General features: G+C 41.5%; 1 protein-coding gene across 7 annotated transcripts in view; it reads left to right on the top strand.

The window, feature by feature from the left end:
• Positions 1 to 14621, top strand: part of SMAP1 (small ArfGAP 1) — a 159594-nt gene that overhangs the window by 93781 nt on the left and 51192 nt on the right. For 2 of the 7 annotated variants that reach the window (XM_043438928.1, XM_043438924.1), the window contains 2 exons: positions 1775 to 1855; positions 3521 to 3559. The exons of 2 other annotated variants lie outside the window; for them this stretch is intronic. In XM_043438928.1, coding sequence (XP_043294863.1) covers positions 1775 to 1855; positions 3521 to 3559 — 120 coding nt within the window. Of the gene's footprint in view, positions 1 to 1774; positions 1856 to 3520; positions 3560 to 6875; positions 6897 to 14621 lie in introns of all 7 variants that reach the window. 3 more of the 7 variants (XM_043438929.1, XM_043438927.1, XM_043438925.1) reach the window with 2 other exon arrangements.

The raw sequence follows: 14621 nt of genomic DNA, 5'->3' as shown, positions 1-14621 counted from the left end.
GGAAAGAGTGAAGGTGGGAGGAGAAGGGGACAACAGAGGATGAGATGGTTGGATGACATCACTGACTTGATGGATATGAGTTTGAGTAAGCTCCGGGAGTTGGTGATGGACAGGGAGGCCTGGCGTGCTGCAGTCCATGGGGTCGTAAAGAGTTGGACACAACTGAGCGACTGAACTGAACTGGTTTAATTGATTTTTGGTGATTTCAGATGTACCCACCAGTCGTAGTGATGAGAGAGACGGGCTTCTTCCCCCTCTCATGACAGTGACATCCTTGATAAATAACTAAGAGCTTTGAGAGGCTGCAGGACCATCCACCTCCAGCATATTAGTAAGGATGTCCAGTTCCTCCCTAAACTTGACTGGTATCTGGAAAACACTTCATGACATCTGAAGGACTTCTGCACATCCTGTTTATTTTTCACTTGCACAGTGGCGGTGATATTCCTTACCTCGGAAGGATCTTGTGTGGGTCTCAGTGAGTCACGCGGTGTCTAGCCCTTGAGAAGGGCTCAGGAGATGCCCGCTGTCCCCGTGGGGAGGACAGTGTGGGAAGCAGAGCCCACTGGACGGCCGCGAGCACGGAGGCTCTGCAGCCCCTCAGCCCTGCTGCGATCAGCTCTGTGTCACTTTCCTGAGAGTTCGTTTCCGCATTTGTAAAATGGCTATCATGACTTTCTTCCAACATTGTTATAGACATTAACTTAGACAGTAAGGTGCTTATCACAGTGCCTGGCCCATAGGAGCTTTAATTATATCTCTGCCATTTTGGCCTGGGAATTGTTGGTATTGACTTTCCCAATTTACAGATAGTAAAGGTTCTTCTCTCGAGAGAGGTGGTGTCAAGCACCATTTTTAAAGGCACAGGTGCAGATGCAACATTTAGGCATTTTCACCAAGTTTCATGTGTTTATCATCCTGCTTTTTCTGGGTTCGGCAGTTTATCCTTTCATGTTTGGTGCCAGGGAGCTAAGGTCTAGATCAGCACTCAGTTGCATTATCACCAGATTGCAGATTTCTGGCATCTCTTCCCTCCATATGCCTTACAAATGCTCGTTGTTTAATCTGCTTCATCTTCCTTTCCCCACCTGTCTATAGACCTTACGTTTTTATTATTATATCTTATTTCATCCTTCTTGAAAATGCAAATTGTGAACTTTATAACAATAGTTTACCTCAACTGGGTTGGATCAAATATGCAAACCAGTCAGCTGGCTCTGGTCCCCAAGCACTGTCTTCACCATTATTTTCATGAGAAAATTATCGTATTTGCCCTTTAAAAATATAACACTTTGGTGATTGAAAAAAAAATTAAAGTGATTTTGCATTTTCTTCTCATGTTTACATGTTGTAATCTGCCTTCATCTGGTTGATAAAGAATTCTGTTCTATGAGTTAGTTTATGTTTTTTTCATATTCAAATTTCAGCTTGATGGTTGCTGTTAGGAAACCTAACTTTATGTAAAGATGCAATGAGAATTTATTGAATAGAAATTGCATTTGCTTTAAACAAATTCTGAAATATCAAAGAAGTTCTAAATTGTCTCATTTCTGTCTTAATTTTTTAAGGAAAGTTATTCTTTGTTGTGTTATTAATGTACTCGATGACAGTGTGAATTTGCTCTGCTTTCTTTCATATCTTAGTATCACAGAATAGTGTCATCACTGAAATTTGTACTCTATTCAAATGATGACTCCAACTAATAAAAATGTATGAAGAGCTGACATTTAAAAAAAAAAAAGTAAACTTATTAAAACTTTGGGCTGTGTTTTAGAAAGAAAAGGAAAAAAAAAAGGAAGAGAAAAAGAAAGAAAAGGAGCCAGAAAAGCCTACAAAACCACTTACAACTGAAAAGGTAAAATCTCTTCTTCTTTTTAATCCACCCAAGTTACAACCTTATCTGTATAGTTATATATGGATGATTTGGTGATATTCATGATATGCAGTAATCATTCTTTCAACCAGTATTTGTAGAGTGTGTCCTGTATCTATCTTGCCCTGTACGACTTGTAATCAGGTACATATGTGTGGGTACAGATTCCTGTGAGTTCCTCAAGGGCAGGTATTATTCCTGATGTAAAGAGCGGTGGTGTCAGCTTTCTTGCACTGTCTTCACAATCAGGAAAGTTGAGAGAGTGCAGAGGGACCCCTGCAGAGGCCTTTAGAAGACACGCCACACTGAGTGTAGCACCTGAGTGGACTGAAGTGTCAGTAGGGTTGAGGTTGTGAGGTGGGACTGTGTCCCGTGGGGAGAACACCTTGAGGACATAGAAGCCGAACGTAGACAGAGTTATTTGGAAAAAAGTGAGTAGTAGAGTGAAGAAAGATCTATGTCTGTGTATAGAAAGTCATGGGAAAGAGGCCAGAAGGGTAGATTAAGCTCAAATGGTAGAGGACTTTAAAGTCCAGATTGATTCTTTTTGAAGGAAAGGCTGTGGATTCTTTTGGAAGGTTCTTTTGCAGTGATGAGCTGGAGAGATGTGATCAGGCCTACAGATTTCTGTAAAGGACTTGGTTAAATAATCCTGGTGGCTTGGCTCTAAATGCATTTCTTCACACAAGAATGGAAGCATGAAAAGAGGATTATTAGTAAAGAGAGCATGTCCTTGATTTTAATTGTTGCAGTGTGAATAGTCGACTTTATGAAGGCATAAATTACACAGTACAAACTGCTTTCATTTGAAGTGTCCAAGTCAGTATTCACTGGCTCTTTTTCCATCACGTTTATTAGAATAGCCTATACCTTCAGAAAGTTATAAACGTGCCTTCAGCATTTAAGACATGCTGCTTAGACTCCCAAGGCTCGTCAGTCCTTTATGTAGCACCCCCACCTGTCCGCCATCGGCACATTCACCTCACTCCTAGTGTGTGTCCCCTTAACCCCCGCCCCCCTCCCAGTACCAGGCAGACTTGTCTGTTGCCCGCTGAACACACTTCCCATCTCTCTTCACTGAACTGCCTAGCCAAGGCTGTCCTTTGCTCTCCCACAACTTACCTAGGCCTCCACCTTGTCCATGAAGGCCCTCTAACCACTCCAAGTAGATGCACTTTCTTCTTTCCTCAGAATTCCGGGAACATTGTCATACATTTGATTTTATTATTTCCTACCTCATTTGATTCTTTAATTATATTGTTAGATCAGTTTCTTTGCCTAACACAGGATGCATCCAGGTTTTGTTTCAGTCAGATGTTAAATATTATAAAACTTTTTATAAGGAGTGATTAAGTTAGTAATTATAACTCCAGTTACTTAAATGGCTTCAATTCTCCTCTGGAAACTTTCTCAGCGTGCATTAGTAAGAAGCTGTAAGTGAAATCTCTTAACAGTGTTCTATTTGATTACAAAGGAATTTAAAAATCACTAGTGTGTTTTATCTATGTTTCCAAAAGTTGGAAATGTCAAAGAGTTTGTATAATGCCTTATTGTTGTACTTGGCAAGATTTAAATTTTAACCACTTTTGAAACATATATTTTTTTCTCTTTAAAAAATGACCTTGTCTTTCGTGCCTTGCGTGTAAGTGCCTGCCTTCCGTTGCCTGCCGTGGGAGGGGCCGCCAGGTAGGTGTGCGCAGGCTCTGGATTGCGGGTGTGGCAGGAGCACTTGAGGGGTGGGAACGGAGGAGCCGGCACTCTTGTTACCTCTCCCTTCAGCGTTAGGTTCTATTAAGCCCAGTTCACACCTCCTCTGTTACTCTTGCTCACCCTGCAGAGGTCAGGGCCCCTGCTGCTGCTGGTGGGAACCCTGCTGAAGGAATAATCACCCACAGGGAGAAACTTCAGTTCCTGTCAAAACTGCGTGGTCAGGATAGTAGAAGTTGCATGGGGAGGAAGAGACGAGTGCATTTGACAGTCTGACAGTAGGGAAGCAGGGCCATGGCACCAGTATGCTTTCCTTCTCTCGCGTTAGGTGTTTCTCCTTACTTTCTCTCTGAGCTGAGGTTTTCAGGGAGCTGGTGTAGTCTTATTGTTGTTGTCTAGTCACTAAGCTGTGTTCAGCTCTGCGACCGCACGGACTGTAGCTCACCAGGCTTCTCTGCCCGGAGGATTTCCCAGGCCGAGAATCCTAGAGTGGGTTCCATTTTCTTCTCTAGGTGAGCTTCCCAACCCAGGGATCGAACCCACGTCTCCTGCATTGGCAGGTGGATTCTTTACCACTGAGCCACCAGGGAAGCCCTCTTGAATAATCTACAGAGGAGAAATTAGTAGTAATAGCAGTGAAAATTGCATCAGTAGTAGTCAGAATAACATCTTCATTAATAAGAAGGGATTGGCTTTCTTGGCTATCTGTTATCTGCCAGGAACTGGGCTAGTGTACAGTTTGCATGTACACTTGTGCATGTGCTCTTGGAAGTGTGAAGTGACCGCCTTGTCTTATTGCTGACCTCAGAGGGACGGCTTTCAGCTCTTCACCCACGTGTGTTCTCTTTACTCCTTACAAAGACCAGTTATTGTTGGAGGTGGAGGAACCAAGAATCACAGAGCATATATGATTTGGCTAATGTAATCTAGTTTAGTTAGATAGTTTATGGAGTTTGGAAAAATAGGATTTCACTTCTTTTATTAGGCAGAGCAGACTAAACTCCATCTTGTATATCTTCATGCGTTTGAAAGAGGGATGCTTGATAGGGTTTATTTTTCCAGAATGCCTCTTCTCAGGCCACTTCCTTCTACACATAATTAAAGCCGTTAACATGGACTTGACATGCAGCAGTGAGTTAATAAGCAGTTACTTGGAAGTGTGCTAATTGGGGGACTGGAAGGAACTTTGCTCTCGAGTCCAGATCTCTTATTTTATAAAGGAGTAGACTAAAACCTAGAAGGACGTCGAGTCACTGAAAAGTGACTTGCTCAGTGCTAACAGTTGTTGGCAGTTAAGGAGTTTGAACCCAGGTTTTCTTTTAAGTCTCAAGTCATGTGTGTGTGTGTGTGTTTTGATTTGACATATGTGCCCTCAGGTTGCTTTCTTACTGCAATTTTTTGTTCTGTTGTACATTCTACATCATTTTATAATGAACAGTCCAGGGTTCCCTAAAAAAGAGTGGTGTTTGTATATAACCCCATTCCATATTGTCTTCTAACTAGGAGATCCGTAATTTTTATTGATTCCTACCTTAGGGACTTCTTCCTTCTGTAAATACACTTGTTTTCCCTGAGCAGCCTACTACTTTTGTTTAAATTGTATTTTGTACTTAGGTCTCACTGAGGTTTATGTTACTGTGTTGTAAAAGCATTTATTACTAATGGGGTTAGCTGGAGCCAGCTCACTTTCTTTTCTGGGAAGAGGAAGGTAAAACCTAAAAATTTACTGAATCAAGTGATTAATAGGGCAAGTGTTTTAGACATTTAAATAGATGTTCCATCTGTTGTGCTTTAGATATTCTGCTGGAAAATAGTGTATATATTTGACTTTTTCTAAAATATTCTGTCCTATGTTTGACATTTCTAATTCAGTTCATTTAGATTTATCTACTAGACTATCTCCCAAGTAGCTGGTGATCTGTAAATATGTTTATGTAGATGAGAAGTACCCTATTACAGGAATGTACATGAGTTCTCTTTCAGTTTAAATAAGCAGATCTTGATTTCTCCTTTGGGAAGGTCTAAGTTTTATAGTTTTTCTTAAAGATGTGCATATCAAAACATGGAAAATGGACAAGTAGTCAATTCTTGGTATGGAGAAATTAAATCCTTCTCAAGTAATTTAAAATAATAATCACAGTAGTAGTTCTGGTTTTATTGCTATTTATTATAATGTAGTTTATTATTGATAGAATTTATGTGTTAAGTTCTGAAACTTTTAAATTGTATGTTAAGAAAACTTTGGGGATCAGCAAATGTTTTTCTGTAGAGAGTCAGATACTAAATCTTTTAGGTCATAAGGTATCTTTCACAACTATTCAGCTCTTCCTTTGTAGCACACAGGCAGTAAACATGAATGTGTTCCAGTCAGTGTTAGCAGCAGGTGCCGTGTTCCCTGAGACTCGGTTGCAGCAGGAGAAGCAGGGTTGGGAGGAGAGTCAGGTTCAAGCCCGTGGTCTGGGTTCACTGTCCTCTTGGCAAAGTCAGTTAACTGTCTGGATCTGCTTTTTCTTCATTTATTAATAAGCCTTGCCTTGATGATCTCTTGTTATCCGTTTGGTAATAAATAGTTCTAAATTTAGAATTACTTATTAAATCTGTTGAACATAGGGACAGGTTCCTAAAATCATCTTGACTATATCCTTAAAGATGGCCTTCACAGCTCCAGAGTTGGTTTTTAGTCAGTGAATTCTCTTTATTATTTCAGACTGATTTCTCATCCACCTTAGTTGCTATTCTGTTTCAATCAGCTATTCTTCCTGTTAAAAGACAAAGTCTAATTTAGGAAAAAAGTATTCAGTTCTTCCCAATGCTAGCTACTTCTATATTTATATAGAACATGTATTTCTGTGTGTTTGTATGTGTGTGTATATCTGTGTGTGTCTGAATATATTATATTTCAGAAAATATGGCTTACTTTAAGGTATTAGGTATTTCTGTTTAGATACCTGTTGTACAAGTGTAAATGCATTATTGGTTTTATATGCAATGAGTATCTTAACAAAAAAATTCAGATTATTACATCAAAGTAAAGAATTTTATATTTTCATGGACTTTCCTAAGGTCTTTCTGAGATAATTAGGATGTTTAGTAATAATTATTCACCTATCTTGGAATATTTTAATGTTTTTATGAATTAAAAATTTTTAATATTCAAAATTTTATTATTTCTTTATTAAATATTACATATTCTGTGTCGGAAAAAATAAAATGTATAAATAAGCAAGACTTTAAAAAGATACATAATTTCTTATAATCCCTCTACCTAATGATAGCTGTCTTAAACCTTTTGCAGCATAGCTTTCTATGCTTGTGCGTGAGTATTCCATTTTTCATCTTGGGCATTCTGAAACTTGGTTTCTGTTGGGGCAGAGCTGCTCTGCGGTGTTGCCAGTCTCCGCCCTGCGGCGGAGTGCGCCGGCTGTGTGCGCACGCGCCCTCATGCTGGCTGGCTTCTTCCGGTCAGGTCTCCACGGGGTGCCGGGTGGGGCTCCCTGCGCTGCGCAGGGCTTCTCCTTAGTGATCTGTCTCATGTGTAAGGGTGTATATATGTCAGTCCTAATGTGTGTGTCCTGTGACCAGTCTCGTATGTGTCTCGGTGAAATACTTTAAACTGTTTGCTATGAATGGCCTGGGGTCCCCCAAGCATGTGTTGTAATTTTTTAATGCAAAATTTAAAAAGTGTTTTTTTGTGTGTGTGTGTACAGATTCTTGCCACTAACTTATTGAAGTTTATGAGAGAAAATCAACTTACCACATATATTAATGTTAAATAGTATTTGAATCTTTTTAAGAAGATGATGTAGATGAATAGTGTTTTTTTTAAGCAGTTGGGGAAAAAACAGAAACAACCAGCAGAGTTGTCTTTTTGAACAAACTTTTATGTTAATAAAACTTAAAAAATACAATAAGTGGTCTAACCTTTCAATATAAGCAGAAAGTAAAATTGCAAAGCTCCTGAACTTGAGATTGCAGTACAGCCATGTAAAAGTAAGCAACCAGTTGTATATCAATCAGTCAGATAGCTCTTCAGTTCAGTTCAGTTCAGTCGCTCAGTCGTGCCCGACTCTTTGCGACCCCATGAATCGAAGCATGCCAGGCCTCCCTGTCCATCACAAACTCCCGGAGTTTACTCAAACCCCTGCTCATCGAGTCGGTGATGCCATCCAGCCATCTCATCCTCTGTTGTCCCCTTCTCCTCCTGCCCCCAATCTGTCCCAACATCAGGGTCTTTTCCAATGAGTCAACTCTGCGCATGAGGTGGCCAAAGTATTGGAGTTTCAGCTTCAGCATCAGTCCTTCCAATGAACACCCAGGGCTTATCTCCTTCAGGATGGACTGGTTGGATCTCCTTGCAGTCCAAGACTCAAGAGTCTTCTCCAACACCACAGTTCAAAAGCATCAATTTTTCGTCTCTCAGCTTTCTTCACGGTCCAACTCTCACATCCATAGTAAATCATTAAAGTGAAATTAAGTGGCTCATTGCCAGATGCTGTATTAATAGGTTCTGCTGTTTAACAATCTGACAGAGACGCTTACACAACCACCAAGTTCTCAGTATCATTTAAGCTAAATAAACATTTCACATGATGTCTGTGCACATTTGAGAATCAGATATTTCCAGTAGTTAATGCTTTTGTGGAAGTGGAGACATATGATCTAGGTAGTAATAAGTAAGCATGCCAGATGTCTTTAACAGTGCATTTTTATAACTGGGATTGGAAGGTTCTTTGTATCTTCTACAAATCATTTCATTTCCAGCTTAAAACCTGATATTGGAGATTAGTTTGATAACAATCTTTTGTTTGTAGATTTAAAAAAAATAGGTTCAGCATAACTGTGCATTAGGCTTAGAAAGCATTTTGGTCCTGCTTTTCTGTGTTCCAGGTTTTATTAGAGCCTAGATTGTTAGTTGCTTTTGGCAACTTTCTTTCTTTAGCTATTAGGTTTCTCTTTTTTAGTAAATCTTTTCTCTCTGAAAAGGAAAAGATCACTACTGCTACTCCTAAGTCAAAAGAAATCATATTCCTGTCTAGTAAATTTATAGAGTTTTTCATTCTTTAACCAAGAGACAGGGTAGATAGAAACTTTATGGATTTTTAATAGCATCTCCCTTCTACCCCCCCATAGTCCCCAAACCATGTCTACTTTTAAGAAGTTAGAAAATATGCATAAGCAAAAAGAAAAAGTAATATAGTCACAGATATAACCACTTAGAAAAATTATCACTAACATTTTGATGTTCATCCTTCCATATTGTTTTCCATGGAAATGTGTGTATCCACCTGGGATCAGACTATGCATGTATTTTGTAACCTACTCTGCTCCTCTGTCCTATAACAATATGTCTTGAGTATCCTTGCTTGTTGATAAAGATGTGTATGCTTTTCTATCTTTAGTAACATTCTGTTGAGTGGGAATGGAACACTCCTCTGACTAATAGAAAGATTTGTTTTAAAATTTATCTCTTTTGAATAATGAAAACCTGCACACATAATCAGTGTACAACTGTGTGATAGCTTACTAGGATAAGTTTTTAAAACTGGAATTGTTAAGTCAAAGGATATGGACTTTTAAAAAGTCTTGAAAAATAGTGAACTGCTAGAAGGTAAAGAAGGTAGAGCCTGGGCTTGGTAAGAAGACTTGACTTCCATTTTCTGCTGTTTACTAAATATCTGATCACTCTGAACCTCAGTTTCCTCATATGTAAATCTACCTACATTTACATAGGCATCTTTTCTACCTGTGCTGTGGCAAGCATCGCCTTAAACACCAGGAATCTTGTGGTGGAGGCACATCTGTGTCCTGCAGGAAGTCTGGCAGCATCCTGTCAGTTCTGGCAATCAGAAATGTCTTCAGATGTTGCTGAATGTCCCGGAGGGCAGAATTGCTCCTCACTTGAAAATCACTGATTCAAATTCCAGGTCCGTGAAACTGGTCTCAGTGGAAGAAAGAAAGCCAGTATGGTGTACACCTAGATGGAGAGTGAGTCAAATCAAGGCAGCTTTTGGGTGTAGACACAAATCTGTTTCTTAGCAGTTTTACTCAGATGCTGGAAGGAAGTAATATGAAAGAAAATGTTTATAATAGTGCCATTAAGTAGGAGGCAGACATAAGATAATTTGAAACCAAAACCACCATTTTCTTAACTCGAAGGTTCCCAGAGGCAAGTTTATCTTTTAAAATCACGCATCTTTTCATCTAATTCCCATGTGATTTAAATCATCTGTATTTTGGGTAGAGCGGACAAATTAGTGGCTGAGGGGCAGTATTAGGTGGTGGGGAGTGGGAGGTGCAGATTTTTGGTGTTAAGACAGGCGCAAGGGTGTATATTATACAACACAAAATATATTACAAGCAAAATTGTAAATAAACATACATAGTTGCAACATATTTTGTAATAAATATTGTAAATAGAAGGTAACCTTTAAAAATTTTAAAAATTGAAAAAAGAGTCACCTTCAGTTTGGAGGTAGAAATAGAACAGGTTGTTAGGATAAAAATTGAATTAGATACATGGTCTTGGGCCCCTGACAGCATTTAGCCTTGTAGCCATAAGCTTTGTTGTTACTCCCCTTCTGGAGTATCACTTTTGTGGTACTTAAAATTATTTGTCTAGATTACTGCATTCATTTCTGAGCATTGCTATGCCAGAAAGACTGGGTGCCAAGAAGAAAGATTCCAGCTTCATCAGAGCTTAATGGAGGCCTGAACGTTGGGAAGAGTTGAGAGATAACCAGGCATTGCCGCTTGCAGACTGCAGTACAGGTACCTGAGCCCATCAGAGGTTTGCCGCCGTCTTTGCTGACGTTCTGTCTTAGGCGGTCCCTCCCCAGTCTACACACACACGTTCCAGGGAAACCCAGCAGGTGCTGGCCTCTGAACGTGCCGGTCTTGTTTTCCTCTCAACTTCGACTTCTTCTGCACCTGTTCTGTGACCAGGTCCATGCCTCCTCGTAAGTCTTTTATCATTGTGGTAATAATATCAGCTTCATTTTTAAAACAGCTGTTTCCCCCTTATTATAAAAACCATGGAAAATACAAGAAAAAAAAGTACAAAGGAAAACCTGTTATCTCACTATCCAGAGTCTCACCACTTTTTTAACATTTTAGTTTTTACTTTCAGTTCTTTTGAAAAATTTTATAGGATTTTAAAAGGGTACTTTAAGTACTTTATATCTCACACTCATTAGGATGACTGCTGTCAAAAAGAATGCCAGAAAATAGCAAGTCGTCGGTGAGGATGTGGAGAAATTGGAACCCTGTGCACTGTTGGTGGGAATGCAAAATAGTGTGGCCATAGTGAAAAGCAGTGTGGTAATTCTTCAAAGAAACATGGAATTACCATTTGATCTAGCAGTTGCACTTCTGGGTACATACTCAAAAGAATTGAAAACAAGGATTCTAGTGCTCTCCATGGCTTCTCCCCACCAGCCGTTGGTAACACTGTAACAGATCTCTCAGAAGGATTAAAGCTTCATGTTGTGTTTCCTTCATCAAATTTCTAAACATAAAAGTTTGATGTATCATTTTTTACCTTTTACTTTCCTATTATGCCTCCTACCCACCTCCCACCCCCCAAAAAAGAATAAACTGGTGGGGAAGGACTTGCACTTGTCTTAAACTTGGAGTGCCCTGGATATATTAACTCATGCTTTCCCTAGTAATTACTTGCTTTTTAAAGAATTTTTTCTGAACACACAAAAACTCCAAGAAGAGTTTCATGAGCAGAAAGTTAACAGTGCCGGTGCTGCGAAGACAGGGTGCTCCTCGCGCGTGTGGAGGGTGACAGAGGCCCCCGGGCAGTCCGCCTGTCCACCGGGTGGCGAGCTCCCGCCCGTCATGAGCTTGCATCCGAGCTCTGTTTCTGATGCGTGACTAAAAGGGGATGTATGAAGAATCACTTTAACATAGGCTGATAGAGGGCGGCTGGAAAGAAAGGAGACAGGGAAGTGGGAGGGTGCATGGGGTTATGAAGAGTCTTCATGGAGGTGCTTACCTTTGGCAGGAGCTTTGAAGATGTCAGGGAGCCCTGGATGTAGGAAGACAGAGGCGCGCGAGGAGGCGGTTGACCCTGGGGGGCATAGTTTGGCAGTAACGCCCAGGTCAGTTTACCTGGAGTGTAACCCAGGGAGGGGCTCACACAGCAGAAACTGTATCAGGAGAACCTGAAGTTTCCTGATGAACCCTGGATAGCTCGTTTCAGCCCAGGAAGTACACTGCTGTGAGCACTGGTTTAGTAAGCTGCGCCCTGGGTGCAGGAGGAGGAGGGCGGGGAGGCTCTCACCCGTGGACCAGCCCCGGACAGTGGAGCTGAGCCGAGCCGTAGCCTGCCGGCTGGAGAGCATTGTTTTCTGCTTCCTGAGGGAGGACGATTTAAAGACGTTTCAGTTTTAGTGCATTTTATTGTGCTTTTTAACAGTTAGCCTTGTCAAACTCCAAGGGGCTCTTATCTCAGACTCATGCATTTATTCACTAAAGAGAAAGAAAGGGAAGTCGCTCAGTTGTGTCCAACTCTTTGCAACCCTGTGGAGTGTAGCCTACTAGGCTCCTCCGTCCATGGGATTCTGTAGGCAAGAGTACTGGAGTGGGTTCCCATTTCCTTCTCCAAGGGATCTTCCTGACCCAGGGATTGAACCCAGGTCTCCTGCAGTGTGGGTAGACGCTTTACCATCTGAGCCACTAAGGGAAGCCATTTATTCACTAAGCAAGTATTTATTAAGCAATCACTGTAAACACAGTACCAGGGATACAGTACTAAAACAGAAATTCCTCCTTCCTGTGAGAATCATTTTGTATATAGAATTTTTCTAATAAAATGTCTTAGTGTGCTGTTTGTGCTGCGTTTGAGGTTTATGTTAGCTAAAAGCTTAAAGTGACATTACGATGCCAAATCTATTTTGTTCCCTAAAAGATATTTAAACTGATCATTAGACTTTAAACTTATTGCGCTGGTAAAGAGTTAAACATCTTAGTCGTTTGATTTTAATGATGAACATGCATCTGTTTATTTTTCAAGGAATCTTGAAAAATCTCTCTTTCAGATATTTGTCTGATGCATTGACTGTAACAAATCCTCCCAGTTCCATCTCTCCCTCCGGTGAATAGATGGGTGTTAGTAATGATCACAGTAGCAGGGGTTCTAACGTGGTGTGTGAGACCCCTCCACCCCGTCACTGAGACTCAGGAGACCCAGGGTGGCCCCACGTGCTGTGTGTTAGCACACAGACCCAACGGAGGTGGAGTGCAGCAGGAGGGTGTGGCCTTCTGTCAGAGCCAGACTTCCGTCACTCTTCTGAGTGGAGACTGGTCCAGGGCCCCTTCTTTTTCTTGCTGATGGATAGAAGGGGAAGCTGTCCTTTCTTCATAACTGATTTGAAAGCATCTGGGGGAAAGTCCGCTTTTTCCCCGAAGTGATTTCTGCTGCTCTTCTGATCTCTGGAGTCATATCGGGCCCGAGGCGCAGAACGCCGCACTGACAGCAGATAGGGGTCTGTTCAGGAGCCCAGCTGGGGGTGGGGCCAGCCTCAGTGACCCTCCTGCTGGGCTGTGTAGTTGGGGGGGGGGGTGTTTGTAAAGGGGGAGGAGCAGAGCGGCTGGGATGAACCATCATCCTGTGACTGCCTTGAAACCCAGTGATTCCTTATTCTTATCAAATATCCTGTAAAGGATTCATCTTTCCAGGTATGCATCATGCGCTGTTTCTTCCCCCCAAGTTTGTTAGTTTGCCTCAAACTGCAGATCAGGTTGATATATTTAAGTTCACCTCTGTTTTTCTTGTGATTTTATGTGTGGGAGAAATGGGGTCTTTTCCCTCCCATAGTGTGAGTTTTGCTGATCAGCCTCCATCCTCTGCAAATCCTTTGTCTTTGGCATTTCTTATACATGTGGGTAGTTTTGATTAGCTGGTAATTCATATAGGAGAGGCGACTTAATTTTTCCCTTTAATTTACTGGTTTGACTCATTAGCATCCTCTGGTTGTGTCCAGTTAGGGTTGCGATGGGGGGGGGGGTCCTCACAGTATATTCATGAATTTAAACGTATTTATTGGGTTACCCAGAAAGGTCATTTGGGTTTTTTCGTAACATCTTACGGACAAATCTGAATGAACTTTTTAGCCAGGCCAAGTAGTGTGTTTCTGTCCATTGCAGTTGTTAACTTTTGACGGGAAACCTCTTCCAGTTGGTCCCTGTGTCTTTTCTGGGATACAGCTCTAGTCGTACGGTGCTTTCCTTGAGATTTGGGCTGCTAGCTGTTTTAAGTCCTCTTATACATTGCCTGCCCCAGACCTGTGTCCACTTTACTCGGGAACCCTGGTGCCTTTTAATGGAAAAGGGTGTTTTACTCTATAGGTCACGGGGTACTCTGTGTTACTCCATATGTTACATGTAGTTTCTAAGATGTGGACTGTCTACTCTCCATACCTGTCATTTAATAGAAAAAGTTGTTACTAGTGACAGCAAAGCAAGATCATATTGTGGGTTAGAATTTAGAACTCTGCACTTTACTGTTTATCTTAGTTGGAAAAAATCTATCTCCCTCCTCCCTCAACTGAATAGCCAGTGGTGATCTGGCTAGACCGTGTCCCTGCTTCTCGAGAGCAGTGCAGCAGGTACTTCTTTCTTCTTCACATCCTGTTTCCCCATTGTTTTCACCGTGGTCCGTCCCACCGCCCCCCCCCCCCCCCCCCCCCCCCCCCGCCCCACCCCGACCCCCCCCCCTCTGTCCCCTCCCCCATTTCCTTTGCCCTTTTGAACCCATGTATCACTTTATTGTTTAAGTATGAGCTAAGTTTGATGCTTTTGCGACCACATGTAGCCCACCAGGTTCCTCTGTCCCTGGGATTTCTCAGGCAAGAATACTGGAGTGGGTTGCCATTTCCTTTGCCAGGGGATCTTCCCAACACAGGGATTGAACCCATGTCTCCTGCATTGGCAGGTGGATTCTTTACTACTGAGCCACCTGGAAAGCCCATTTTTACGTATGCTGGTACATTAAAAATGGGGGAGGGTGCATGCAGATCATGTTTACAATGAAAGT

The sequence above is a fragment of the Cervus canadensis genome, chromosome 20 (assembly GCF_019320065.1).
Source record: "Cervus canadensis isolate Bull #8, Minnesota chromosome 20, ASM1932006v1, whole genome shotgun sequence".
Taxonomy (NCBI): domain Eukaryota; kingdom Metazoa; phylum Chordata; class Mammalia; order Artiodactyla; family Cervidae; genus Cervus; species Cervus canadensis.
The sequence above is the reverse complement of the archived record's forward strand: the minus strand, read 5'-3'. Positions and strand labels throughout refer to the sequence as shown.